Source organism: Euprymna scolopes, chromosome 35 (assembly GCF_053919585.1).
Source record: "Euprymna scolopes isolate OS-2025 chromosome 35, ASM5391958v1, whole genome shotgun sequence".
Lineage (NCBI taxonomy): Eukaryota > Metazoa > Mollusca > Cephalopoda > Sepiida > Sepiolidae > Euprymna > Euprymna scolopes.
In genome coordinates, this window is record NC_136516.1 from 69,186,930 (window position 1) to 69,200,198 (window position 13,269).

Sequence of the window (13,269 nt, forward strand, 5' to 3'; positions counted from 1 at the left end):
TCCAAATCCTCAGTCTGAAACTAAAAGTTTTCATTAGTTGATATAATGGGAGAAAAAAAAAAGGCAGAAAAAAAATGGTAGAGAAGGTTGAGAAATATGCATTTTGGAGTGATAGTGTTAGGTAGAGTTGAATACTTTGTCTTGAACTATCTGGAACATTCAAGTTTTAAAATCCAAATAATAAATTATGGTATCTAAAATAACTTTTAATGTTTAGGTCCATTTTTTTTTATTTTATGCTTTTGATTTGAATAAATATTTGATTTTATCGTAAATAAATTATTCAAAAGTTATTTGATGTTAGGAAGACACACACACTCGTGAAGTTATTTCATAATTGTATTAATATAGATTTCTTTTTGCCATGTCTTTTTTTTTTCTCAACAGCAGTTCTACTAGAAAAGCTAATTCAGTGAGTACCATCAGGCTCTCTAACATTAAGGTGCCGGGGATAAGAAGCGAAAAGAGAAAGTCATGAATGCTTTTTGATGAAGTGGGCTTCGTTATAATTATATCATTGCTTTGAATGTTTTTGTTTATATAGTTTTTTTTTTTTTTTTTTTTTTTTTTTTAAGTAGGTCTCAAAGAAAAACAAATTATGGTGCATGCAAGCAAGCAAGCAATAATAATTAAAAAAAAAAAAAAAAAAAAAAAAAACTGCAAAATATTTTTTCTTCCAAAGTTCAAGAAAAAAAAAACAACTTTTTTTTTTTAAAGTGATGAATTTTTACTGTATCCCTTACTCCTCCATTGAGTGACATCATCAAATTTGGCCATTCTGGGTCCCAGTTGGTCAGTTGGTACTCTGATGAAGGCCCTGGATGTTAAAAGGTTCTGTTTGACAAATCACTACTCTCCCCATGTGAAAAGATCAAGAGAGCAAATCGCTTAGCACTTGTCATTGAAGTCTGTATCATCGAGGAGCAAAGGTCATTTCAAACTAACAGATGAAAATATAGCATGTTGATGACTGATCTTTTTGGATGAAGTAAATTGATTATTCGTTGAAAGATTATACAACTCTGATCATCTATAAGCTCTTAACATTTGTGTTTGAACGATGCTAAATCTCGTTGATTTTTGAGTTTAGAGATTTAAACCTCAAGTCAAGGGCCAGTCTCTTAATGACGTGGATTCATTCAGAACAGCCGTGAAGCTTACTTATGCATTGACTTATATTGAGAATTAGCTCCCTCACCAATAGAATTTAATTCATAATTTGAAAATATAGTTTATCATTTTAATTTATTGCTATGTTTACTGGTTCTAATATGTGAGAATCCGCTTTTCTGACACTGGAATGTTCAACAGATTTACATTCCGTCCTTCCTTTTTTAATCTATTTTTCATCTCTCTCATAATGATGGGTGGGTGGTCCTCCTCCCCTTGGGCCAATCCTCAAAATCAAATACGTTTTCTAAATTTGCGTTAACCACAATTCTTCTATGTTTAATTTGTAATCAAAATTTCAACCATGAGGAAAGGTCTTTTGGCAGGTAATTCAATTATCAATTCATCTTACCCACATTAATGCGTAGTCTCCTTTTCAGCTTTTAATAAACAATTTTCCCACTTGACATATTGCAGAAACTCTGTCTCCACATTTGCATCACTGATTAGTGTACTTGGTTTCTTGTTTTGCCTACATTATTGATTACCCTTGTTCGAATATTGGTCAAGATTCTTCTGTTTATGATAAAAAAAAAAGAAAGCAATTCACCCCCTCCCCTCCAGATCAGACCCCTCTTGGCAAATTTGATTGATACAACTATCCTCAGTGAAAAATGTTTAACATGCCTTGATAAGTGTCATTACTCTTTTATTAAAATGTCAACCAATTTTTGACCCTCACAAGCATTTAACACAGTTCGTCAAACTTTCTTTCTTTCCATTTCTTTTTCTGCCTTTTCTTTTTATTTTCCATCATCGGAATCTCGACGTTTGTCTCCCATGGCATATCAACCCTTTTAATCCGTCAATATTGTCACATACTCTTTATCATTATGATACCAAAGGAAAAAATAAAAACTGGATTCTATTGTTTTACATATCAACACCTTGCAAATGTCTAAAATATAAATGTTTAACTTTAAAGTGTGGGTTCATAAATTTATTATAAATTAATCATCCAATTCTTGACATCATAGTGTAGGACAGAATGAGAAACCATTTTTTTTATATTTTCAAAACAGACATCATTTTGGAAATATAAAATTGTTATTCATAAAAAATTGAACTGTAAATTTATAAATTTTAATATACAAAATCAAGTATTTAAATAAAATAATAAAAAAAATGTTTATTTCTTGCATACATTTTTAAGGAGAATTATCTCCCTTACTCATGTTTGGTCTTGCAGTCATGACTTGTTTTAAGATTGAAAATCAATCAGATCTATGGCACGGAGCATGTTAGGTCTGAATGGTTTTATTTATTTATATAAACAATATATGTAATGATAATTGGTATGGCTTTTAGCACTGCATTGGATAGGGAAAGCAAAGAAAGCTGACAGACAATTTTCATTGTGTGTGTATATGTGTGTGTATATGTGTGTGTGTGTATATGTTTTCGTGTGTGTGTATATATATTAAAATGTATTGTTATTCAGAACTGATGATTTAATAGTTTTGGATTAAAGTTTTCATTTTGCATTTATCATGTTTTTTTTTCTCCTTTCACTCAGGGTGTGGACATTGTAAGAAAATGAAACCAGAATTTACAGATGCAGCAGCTGCCTTAAAGACTCAGGGTGTAAGTAACATATTTAAGGATGTCTCTGAATTCCGATTATTTTGATATTTATGTATTTAAAAACCCTTTTTCCCCCTATTGCAGCTTTGACTTAAAACTCTGAATATCTTAGCTATACTTATCCTGTTTCACTGTTTCTCTTGTTTTGTTTTTATTTTTTTATTTTTGTTAAATCTTTTTTGTCAAATATGCCTGGTACTACTCTAAACCAGTTTTTAAATGAGTTCCTCAAACCTAAATTCAATATAACCCGACTTCACAAGTTCCATTAGTGGAAGTTAATTTTAAGGTGAAGCTCGAACGTTCTAACTCGAGGTATATAAAACAAAAAACATCCACGCATTAATATGGGAGGGGAGACTATCTTCAATTATCATCCTAAATCGGAAATGGAGAAACGGACTTTATTAAGTAGATATTAATAAGTCCCTCTTACCCTTTTCTGTTTCTATGTCCATCCTTGCAGCCATGTCACTAGTAAGGGTGCTGGAGGTAAACGTTTTATCTGGGCTGACGTTATCCACCTGATAGCCAGGGACCCGAGCCTTTGATTAACCACTAAGGAGGCTGTCCTATCAGCAGGTGCAAAGGACTGGGGCTGCTGCATTGCCATTTGGTGAGTGGATTCTGGACTATGCAGTAGTCGCTGGTGGGGCCTCTTGATGCCATACTAGTGGGTAATTGTTACGGCTTTACCTTATGTGCTGCAAAAAAAAAAATTCCTGTTTTTTCTCTCCCACTTTCTATCCTGCTCTAACCAAGTATGCTGACCTGTTCCAAAAATCCCAAAATCCTCAACATGAAATATCTAAAAAAAAAATAAAACGAATAAACCAAGAACCCAATCCTACCATGTCTCCTTCTCCAACATCAGGGGTCTACGTTCCAACCTTCCAGAGGTTGAAACCTAATTACAGGAGACAAAACCGGACATATTCTAAGCGAAAATGGAATAGGGCCGACCACCTCCCTAAATGAGTTCATAATTAAAGGATACTCTAACTTAACATCTAAATCTGACCCCCAAGATCGCCATATGTGCCTACATTAAAGATGGCTTCCCATGTGGCTGGGATATCTCCAGGAAGACCCTAATTTACCTTATATGTGCTTCCGGGTTGCACTTGCTTACACCACCGCATTTATATTTGCCCTCTATCGCCCCCACAACAGCGGAGTTACTATCTTTAAGAGTGTATCTGAGAAAATTGACCACATCCTGTCTGCTCATCCCTCGGCTAACATTCACATTTGCAGTGACTTCAATGTCCATAATGTGGAATGGCTGACCCACTCAAATAAAACCGATGACGAGGGGAGGTTTTGTCATGATTTTGCCATTGCCTATGACCTCACTCAGATTGTTCACGAACGCACCCATGTGCCTGATACACCCGGTTAGTATGCAAGCCTTCTAGACCTTTTCCTCACAACTTCCACTCTATCTCCTCTGGGATCCTTTGACCACTCCGTTGTATCAGTTAAGATAAAAATGAAATGTAATAAGTCTTAAGACGTACCTCCACCGTACTGTATACCGATACTCTATGGCGGACTGGGATAGCTTCCGTAGATTCATATCTGATCTACCTCTCCATTCCATGTTTAAAAAGGATGTGTCCTCTATAGTATCAGACCTGATTGAATGGTTAATTGTAGGCATAGATCGATTTATACCATCCAAAAAATTCCAACAAAAACCTAACAGCCAGCCATGATTCTCCCCTGAATGTGCTGCTGCCATCACGCACAGAAATCACTTTTTCCATATCTACCAACGTAATAGATGCACTGAGACTAAAGCTGCTTTCAGGACTGCCAGCAACCACTGTAAAAAAGTAATAAAAAATGCAAGAGAACTATATGCTCAATCCGTTCCCACCAAGTTTGGCAAATAGCAAATAGGATCCTGAACAGAAGCGTGCGTTCTATCCCAACCATTATCAATGAACCAGAGATCATCTCGTCAGCATCAGATAAGGCCAAACTATTTGCCAAGAACTTCGTAACAAATTCTACCCTATGTGACGAAGGCCATCAACTCCCTGTATTTCCTCCTATAACAGACAACACGTTATGCAACATACAAATATCTGTGAGTTAGGTCGCCAAGCTAATCAAGAACCTTGATTCCAGTAAAGCAACTGGCCCTAGCGGTATTCCAATTATAGTATTAAAAAAGCTTCAACCAGAACTTGCCCCCATACTTACAAAACTGTTTAAGCGTTGCCTTAAGGAGAAGTGCTTTGCAACACCCTGGAAAACCTCATCAGTATGCCCTGTATTTAAGAATTCAGGTGATAAGTCATCTCCCTCTCAGTACAGACCAATAAGTCTCCTGTATGTCATGAGTAAGTTGCTGGAATCCATATTAAATAGAGACCACATCAGTAGAAATAACCTTCTTAGTGACACACAATATGGTTTCCGTTCTGATAGATCTACAGCAGATGTGCTAACGGTTATATTTCATAAGATTAGCGAATCTCTTGACAAAGGCTTCATTTCTAGGGCAATTGCTCTTGACATATCAAAGGCCTTCGATAAGGTATGGCATAAAGGCCTACTTCACAAGATTTCCAGCTATGGTATAACTCGAAATGTTTTCTCAATCATTAAATCATTTCTCTCTGATAGGCTCATAAGAGTAGTGGTTGATGGGCAAAAATCAGAGGTTCACAGTATTAAAGCTGGAGTCCCTCAGCAGTCCATCCTGGGCCCAACTCTCTTCCTGATCTACATCTATCATCTCCCTAAACACATACTTAAATCATTCGTTGACATCTATGCTAACACATCAAAGGCCGTAAACGACAATGTTCTCTCTGATTCTCTCTCCTCTGATCTTGAGCGCGTGGTAAGTTGGGGTAAGAGGTGGCTGGTTACCTTTTAATGCATCTAAAACCAAGCGCCTATCTTTACATCATAAATGCTCTGATCCCCATTTGCCATCAATTGAAATGGATGGCTCTCGTCTAGGGGAGGCCCCATGTTTTGATAAGCTTCTGGGTTTGACCTTTATTCCTGATCTGAAATGGAACACGTACATCAGGTCTTTGGCCAAGGTCGCTGGAAAATGGTGGGATCCTTCTACCGTTTCAGAAGATATCTCACTAATGATGCAATTCTCTATCTATATAAAAGCCAAGTACGTCCAAGGATGGAGTACTGTGGCCATATCTGGGCAAGAGCTACTAAAAACAGCCAATCCTGCCTTGACAGAGTACAAAATAGACTGTGTTGCTTAGTGAGGGATGCCCTTTTCTCTTCCCTGCAATCTCTCTCCCACAGAAGAGACATTGTGGGCCTATCTTTGTTTTATCATTATTTCCATGGCAAGTGCTCGTCTGAGCTTCAATCTCTGGTTCCCCCTCGCCAATCTTTCATGAAAAACACCCGTCTAGCTGAAACCACTGTCAGTAATTTTCCCAACTCTTTATCTGTGCCTAAATCAAAATGTAGATTCCATGAACAAAGCTTCATTCTTAGAACTGCACACCTGTGGAACTCTCTGCCGCTTGCCTGTTTCCCTCCTGACTTCAACTTGGATGTCTTCAAGTCCAATATAAACAAATTCCTGATGAACCGCCCCCTTAAGTAATGACTCTTTATCAAATCTCCGATACTAACTATTGCTACAATACTATCCCATTGATTACTGTACACACAATAACCCTTATCCCAGAGTGGCTTCTGGCCTTGATAAGTGGTGACCTCCATGTAAAAAAAAACTAAAAAATTATTGATTGTTATTTTCACAGTGCTTCTGCAGATGTAATCTTTGACCAGATGCATCTTGCTAAACGCAGGAATCCTTATGCCAAAGTCAGCGTAAACATTGTGAAAATAGCAACCAAAATTCGTTGTAGAATTTTTGATAGCTTCATAATACAAATAATGAATTCTCATCTAAAATAATTCCAAAACACAATGTCTTTAAAAACAAAAAAATAATCCATTTGTGAAACTAATAGTAAAACTGTTTTTCAATCTCAAAAATCTGATGCTCATTCCCAATTTTTATAAGGTCCAGTCCAATGGAAGCCTGCACTCCATTTATATCTAATGATAGCGTTTACTTACGGTGCCTCATATTCCCATGTATTTACCAAACTTAGTATAGAGGTGTGTGTTGACCAATTAATATCATCTGTGCCATGCCGAGTTCAAATCCTACCTTAGGATCTATTGTTTTCATCCCTCAATCTCCACTATGGTTAAAATAGTGACTCATGTTCAACTCATCCTCGTCATCTGGTTGTGATCATTCCACGAATTGTGAGTATATGAATCATTAGATCTTTCGATAGTTGTATTTCAGCTATAGATGCAGTAGATCATTTGGTGAACTAGAATGCTCCACTATTGACATAAATTAGTGATTCCATCGTCTGGGAACACACATTCCCTAACCTGCTTCCCATGAATTTTGAATTTTTTGTTAACACAACTAAAGCAGAGCAGATTCTTCTAAATCGACATGGAAATAGCTTTTATCTAAATAGGACTTGTCTAAAAAAAAGTCAATGAGTTTATCTTGCTCGTCAAATTGTAAAGGAAAATTTTATAGAAAGTGAACTAAATATGCAAATAAGCAAAAGCTGTGCTCGACAATTGAAAAAAAAAATCTAATCTTTCTTGAAACATGACTTCTTTGAAGCCAGTGTTAATCAGTTCTTGTATCTGGAAGTAGTACTTGAATTTACCAAAAGATTGGGGAATACAATTGATGGTGCACTTAAAATCTTCAAAGTGCATTCCATAGTTTTGGTAGTCACAGATTGTGAGCATTTAATTTGTGTATGACTCATAGATTTTTTGATAGCTGTATTTTGTCTATGGACGCCACACCAATAGACAATGTGAACTAGAGTGCTCCACTATTGGCTTGCTGGAAGCACACAGCCACCAAGCTGATTCCATGGCTTTACCGTAACTCGGGCATGGTGGTTTCTGAGTGCTATACCTTGCTAGAGGGTAGCTCATGATTATGTCCAGCACTTCTTATTTTTGTCTTGCAGTTTAAGTCGATGGTATAGCACTGTACTTCTACAAAAAAAAACCCAACTGTCTCGTCTATAGGAATGGCATCTTTAGACAAAATATAGCTAACAAAAGATTTACTATGACTGTACACAAATCAAATGCTCAAACAATATTGCTCGTCAATAGGGGATGCTGGTCCCGATTCTGAATCCTGACTAGATAACACATATATATGTAAGTAGTAGTGTTCGTGTGTGTGTCTATCATGACCAAACCTGGCATAATGATGGTGCCCTCACCTAGGGATGGTGCACACCATCTATATAAAGTAGTAGCGGTTGTGTGTGTGTGTGTATACAAATCTCCTACAGTCCATACCACTGGAGCGATCATGACCAAATCTGGGATGATGATGGTCTACCACCTAGGGATGGTGCACACCATTTTTCAAGGTCAAAGTCAAAAGTTAAGATCATACTTGGTGTGTCTCTTACAACATCCACTTACTGCAAGGGTGCCTGCAAAGTGGGTATCCTGCATACAGCAAAGTCACGTACTTTGCTTGTGATAGAAGATTGTCACACATTTCCCAATCTTTAAATGGACAGTCTTATTAAAAGTTAATCTAATATATAAAAGGTTGTATGTCTGTCTGTCTGTCTTCATATTTTCAAACTTTATCTCCTCTGAAACTAAAAGTTGCAGAGTGGCGTTAGGGGCTTCAAATAATTGGATTTTTTACGGGTTGTTCTTTTATGAGTCTTTAGCTGATTGAAATTTTTTTAAAAAAGTTTTTCAAAAATGGGTGAAAATTGAAAAAATCCTTAAACATTTTGTACATTCATCTTAGTTTATTTTTAATCAGTTTATATGCAAGTCATGTGTGTACAGTAGTAACGTCACCAGCTTTGAATGCTAGAGTTTTGGTTTCGATTCTAGCTGATGGCACCTAAATACTTTTTTTTTTACTTTTAAAATCACAACTCTATAATAATATATATGAAATCTGGGCAAATTGAAATATCATATTTAAGCGTATTTTATGCCTCGGTAAAGCCCCCCCCCACTTCCTGCTAGTAAGTAAAAAAAACAAAATAACCTGTTTACATAATTAATTGTAAAATTTATAAATAAATCTAATTGATTTTGTTATGAATAAATGATTATGTATTCTTTTACAGATTGATGGACATTTGGCTGCAATCGATGCCACTAAAGAACCCAAACTTGGTGAACGTTTCAAAGTCACTGGTTATCCCACCGTCAAATATTTCAAGTAAGTTAACTTTAATTAGTTAATTTTTATTAACTTTACTATCAATTAGTTTTAATGAAAACTTCTGATGCTTCTTGAGATAAGAGTTCTAATATAACATTTCTACTTTCAAATATTTGATTCTAATTTTATTTTATTAAAATTTATTGTATTAAAAAAAAAAGTTAGATTTTAAGTTTTAGTGAAAACAAGTGTTTATAGCCTTTTGGCTAGGAGCCAAGTGTAGTATCTGTTATGATATTACACTTTATTTTTTCTGTCTCCCATCAGTGAAGGAGAAATGTGACGGGCATATGTGGAAGCACCCGAGAACAATGTGTACGTCCTCTTATTGGACACCCCTTGGGATACCAGAATACATTCACCCAGGTGCAATATAAGGATTACTCTAATTCAGCAGTTGCATCGTAGATCACTTGTAGCACATGCATCGAAGTGAATCATGAGGAGTTGATGCAGCGAATTGCGTTAAGTTGTGGTCTGGCGAATTGAATTGCAGAGAAGTTTAAACAGTTTGACTTTATTCTAACAAGAAATCTGTCTAGACTGAGGCAATTTTTATTTTTATTCCCATCCAGAGTGCCTACTTTTGGAGTTATATTTTTCTTACATAAATGATCTTATGTCTAATTCTGCCCTTATCAGGAGATAATTATATTTTTTTAAATTGTGGGAGTTATGTGGTGGTGGCGTTGCTCGGAAAAATTGAGGAACCCAAGAATTGCAAACATCAGAAGTATATACAGAAAGACTCATTCCGTCAAAAATGCAAAGCATTTATCGATGATATAAAAATATTTGAAAGTAGAAATGTTATATTAAAATAAAAACAATCATTGAATAAAAAAATCGATTAAAACGAATGGTTAATTAATGAGATGTCCTTTTGCAAAGCAATATGCAAATTAATTAAAATTTAATGTTCATTTCATAAACATAAGTATATTGAAAACTGTTCTATTATAAATAGAAAATTGGCTTTTAAGCATTTCAATCTCACTGTCAGTGCAATAAATGATCTAACTTAAAAAATATGCAGATTTTTAAACTTTAAAGTTAGACATTCATCTTTAAGAATAAACTGGCAAGGAAGATAACTCAATCTGACTTAAATTGATCCGACTAAAAATCCTGATTATTTTAATTAGTAATTTATTAAATTATTATTTTAATTAGTAATTTATTAAAGAACCAGTGGGGGAGTCTGGCATTGCCCAGGAGTTTGGAGGTGTGTGTTGAGAAAAAAAAAGTGTTAGTTGGCAGGCAGGCTCGAACCCGTGACACAAAGGCGGAAAAGAAAGTAAAAGAAAAGCTGACACCTTACTGCTATGATTTGATACGAGAGAAAGTGAAAAGCATTCAAATTTAACGATTAAAAAGTTGATTTTCAGAAATGGATAGTTAAGTGAATGAATTCATGTAGGCGCAGAAATGAATGTCTGGCTGCAGGCCAGTTAAGTTTCCAGCTTTCTGCCGTTATATTTATTTGTTTCCCCACGATGTTGGGAAAAAAAAGAGGAGTCCAAATGAATAGCAATTGTCTGATACGAAGGGTTTCCCCACATTGATCAACGCAAATCCCTTTCAAGATGTCCTGGCCGGAAGGTCAGGAAGTTGCATTTGCTTCAATCAGTTTTGCTTTATTTATACAAGAAAGACAAACAAGCACGGGGAACCAGTGATTTTTTTAAAAAGTTGATCAAAATAAATGTACAGACGACGTCCGTTCGTAAATCGGAGATATTATAATCTAGGAAGTACAAGGAAACTTCTAAATAAATCTAAGCTCCTCGAGAAACCCGGCAAAAAAAAAAGAAAACCTTTCTTAGACATACAAAAATGCACGCAGCCGTTTTGCCTTTTATATATATATATATATATATATATATATATAGATGTTTGATTTGAAAATAACAAAAATTGAAAAATTTAAATAAAATCCTTTTTTGTACTAAAATTTGAAAAATTAGTACGAATTAAATAATAAAATTAAAATTAGTACGAATTAAATAATAAAATTAAAATTAGTACGAATTAAATAATAAAATTAAAATTAGTACGAATTAAATAATAAAATTAAAATTAGTACGAATTAAATAATAAAATTAAAACTCCAAAAGCAGGCACTCTGGATTGGAATAAAAGTTAAAATTCCTTAGTCTGGAAGGCTTACTCATTCACATTAACATTATTTGGCATAATATGACAGTGGCTAAGTGGTTAATAACACAGACTGCAAATCTAAGTGTTTCAAGTTCGAATCCAGTTAGTTCCACAAAAACACTTTCATCAAACCCACACCTGACCTTAAAAGGAGGTAAATAAAATGAATCAAAATCTTAGTTTCTTTTTTTTTAATGGAGTCACCACTTATCAAGTTCTGAAGGCTACTTGTGTATAAGGGTTAATGAGTGTACGGTGGTCACTGAGACAATATTGTGCTGATTATTAGTGATGGAAATCAAGTAGAATTTGATTATTTAAGGGGATGGCTCAACAAGAATTTGTTTACATTGGAGTTAAAGACGACCATATTTTAGTTAGAAAGCAGGCTAGTGGAACAAAGTTTCATGGGCGGGCAATTCTAGGAAAGAAGCTTAGCTTATGGAATTTGTTTAGATTTAGGTACAGATAGAGATTGGGAGAAATTGTTGATAGTGGTTGTAACTAGACGAGTGCTTTTATGAATGTTTTGCAGAGGGGGGAACTATAGATTGAAACTGCTGAAGATTGTTATCGCAACTTTTTTTTCTATGTAACAGGTTCGATTACTTTGTCTCTCAAATTGATCGTTGCAAATGATGGCCGCACGATGTAACAACTTATAGCAAGTTGGTGTTAAACAAATTTAAAACACATATTTGTAAAAAAATGTTTTCTTTTTATTTGCAGAGACGGTAATTTCTTGTGGGATTATAATGAAAGAAAGAAGGAACAGATCATTTCTTTTATGAAAAAGTGAGTATGGTTTTTGACAGGATTGTTAAAAAAAAAAAAAAAAAAAAAAAAGGTTTTGCGACAAATATTTTTTTAAAATCAAATCAACATATATGAATTGAAAACAGGGAATATTTAAGATTTGAAAACAAAAAAAAAAAAAAATTTTTTTAATTTTTGATAGAATTATATGGCTGTACTTTTTTTTTTTTTTTTTTTTTTTAAATTTATTTTTAATTTTATACACCTTAAACAAGGCATACTGCCTCTGAGGTGTAAGGGCCTGCTGAGATTGGGGGCCAGATTTATAAGTGACATCCTAAGCAGAGAGTTGTGCAAGATGTTTTTTCACATTACATTTAAATTTCTACATGTTGCTACAGTTGGGTAATTAGAAAGCAGGGAAGGAATTCCAAAGGCAAGTGGTTCAATGAAAGAAGCTATTAGAATATAAAATTTTCTAGTATCTGGGGATTTCTATAGTGAAGGGTTAGAATTTTGCCACTAGTTGGAGTATTTATGCTTTAAATTAAATTATCTAAAATTTTTATCAGATTAAAAAAAAAAAATTCTTTTATTCAGACTGTTTTCATCAAAGACATGATACATAGCTGATATAAGTGCTAAGTACAAAGGTCGTTCCAACAATAAAGCCTCCTATATTTTAAACTTAAAAAACTGGAGAGCTACAAAGATGAAAGTGGTACCATTAAAACAAGTAACATTTTCTGCTCCAGAATTTATTTTTCTACATAGTCACCATCATTCTCAATGCACTTTTGTCAGGAATTCAATATCTCAGCTTCTAACACACATCCATAATAAGGGTTGCTTTCTTAGTTTCACACTGTCAATATCTACAACAGAGAGATGAAACTTTCAGGTCATGAATGCAGAAGTTCAGTTATCATAACAATGCAATTTGCAATCCCTTTTGATTCATTTGGGTGGAATAAAAAAAATAGGAAGCATTTCTTTTGGAATGCCTCTCTCATATATATATATATATATATATATATATGCGGGACATTCCAAAATTAATACTTCCTATTTATTTTTATTTACTTTTAAAGTTAACGAGTTCTTATTCTTCTGATGAGTCAAGGCAAAAATATTCAAAAATTTACGTAATGATTATATGATTGTTTCTGCGCTACAAAACACGTGCTTTCAAGAATTGAACGTTTTAACATGTTGAAAGAAATAAATGGTAAGATCTTGAAATTTGGAAAATAGTCTTTGTGTCATATATATATATTTGAATTATCTACTAGACACTGTCTCTGTACACGTGTTTGTTAGGACAACCTGACATG

At 34.4% G+C, this 13,269-nt stretch overlaps 1 protein-coding gene across 1 annotated transcript in view; it reads left to right on the forward strand.

The window, feature by feature from the left end:
- LOC145259906 (protein disulfide-isomerase A5-like) overlaps positions 1-13,269 on the forward strand; it is a 119,227-nt gene that overhangs the window by 82,434 nt on the left and 23,524 nt on the right. The window contains exons 12-14 of the mRNA XM_080117836.1: positions 2,687-2,754; positions 8,922-9,016; positions 11,909-11,974. Of these exons, the coding sequence (XP_079973962.1) occupies positions 2,687-2,754; positions 8,922-9,016; positions 11,909-11,974 (229 nt within the window). The remainder of the gene's footprint in view (positions 1-2,686; positions 2,755-8,921; positions 9,017-11,908; positions 11,975-13,269) is intronic.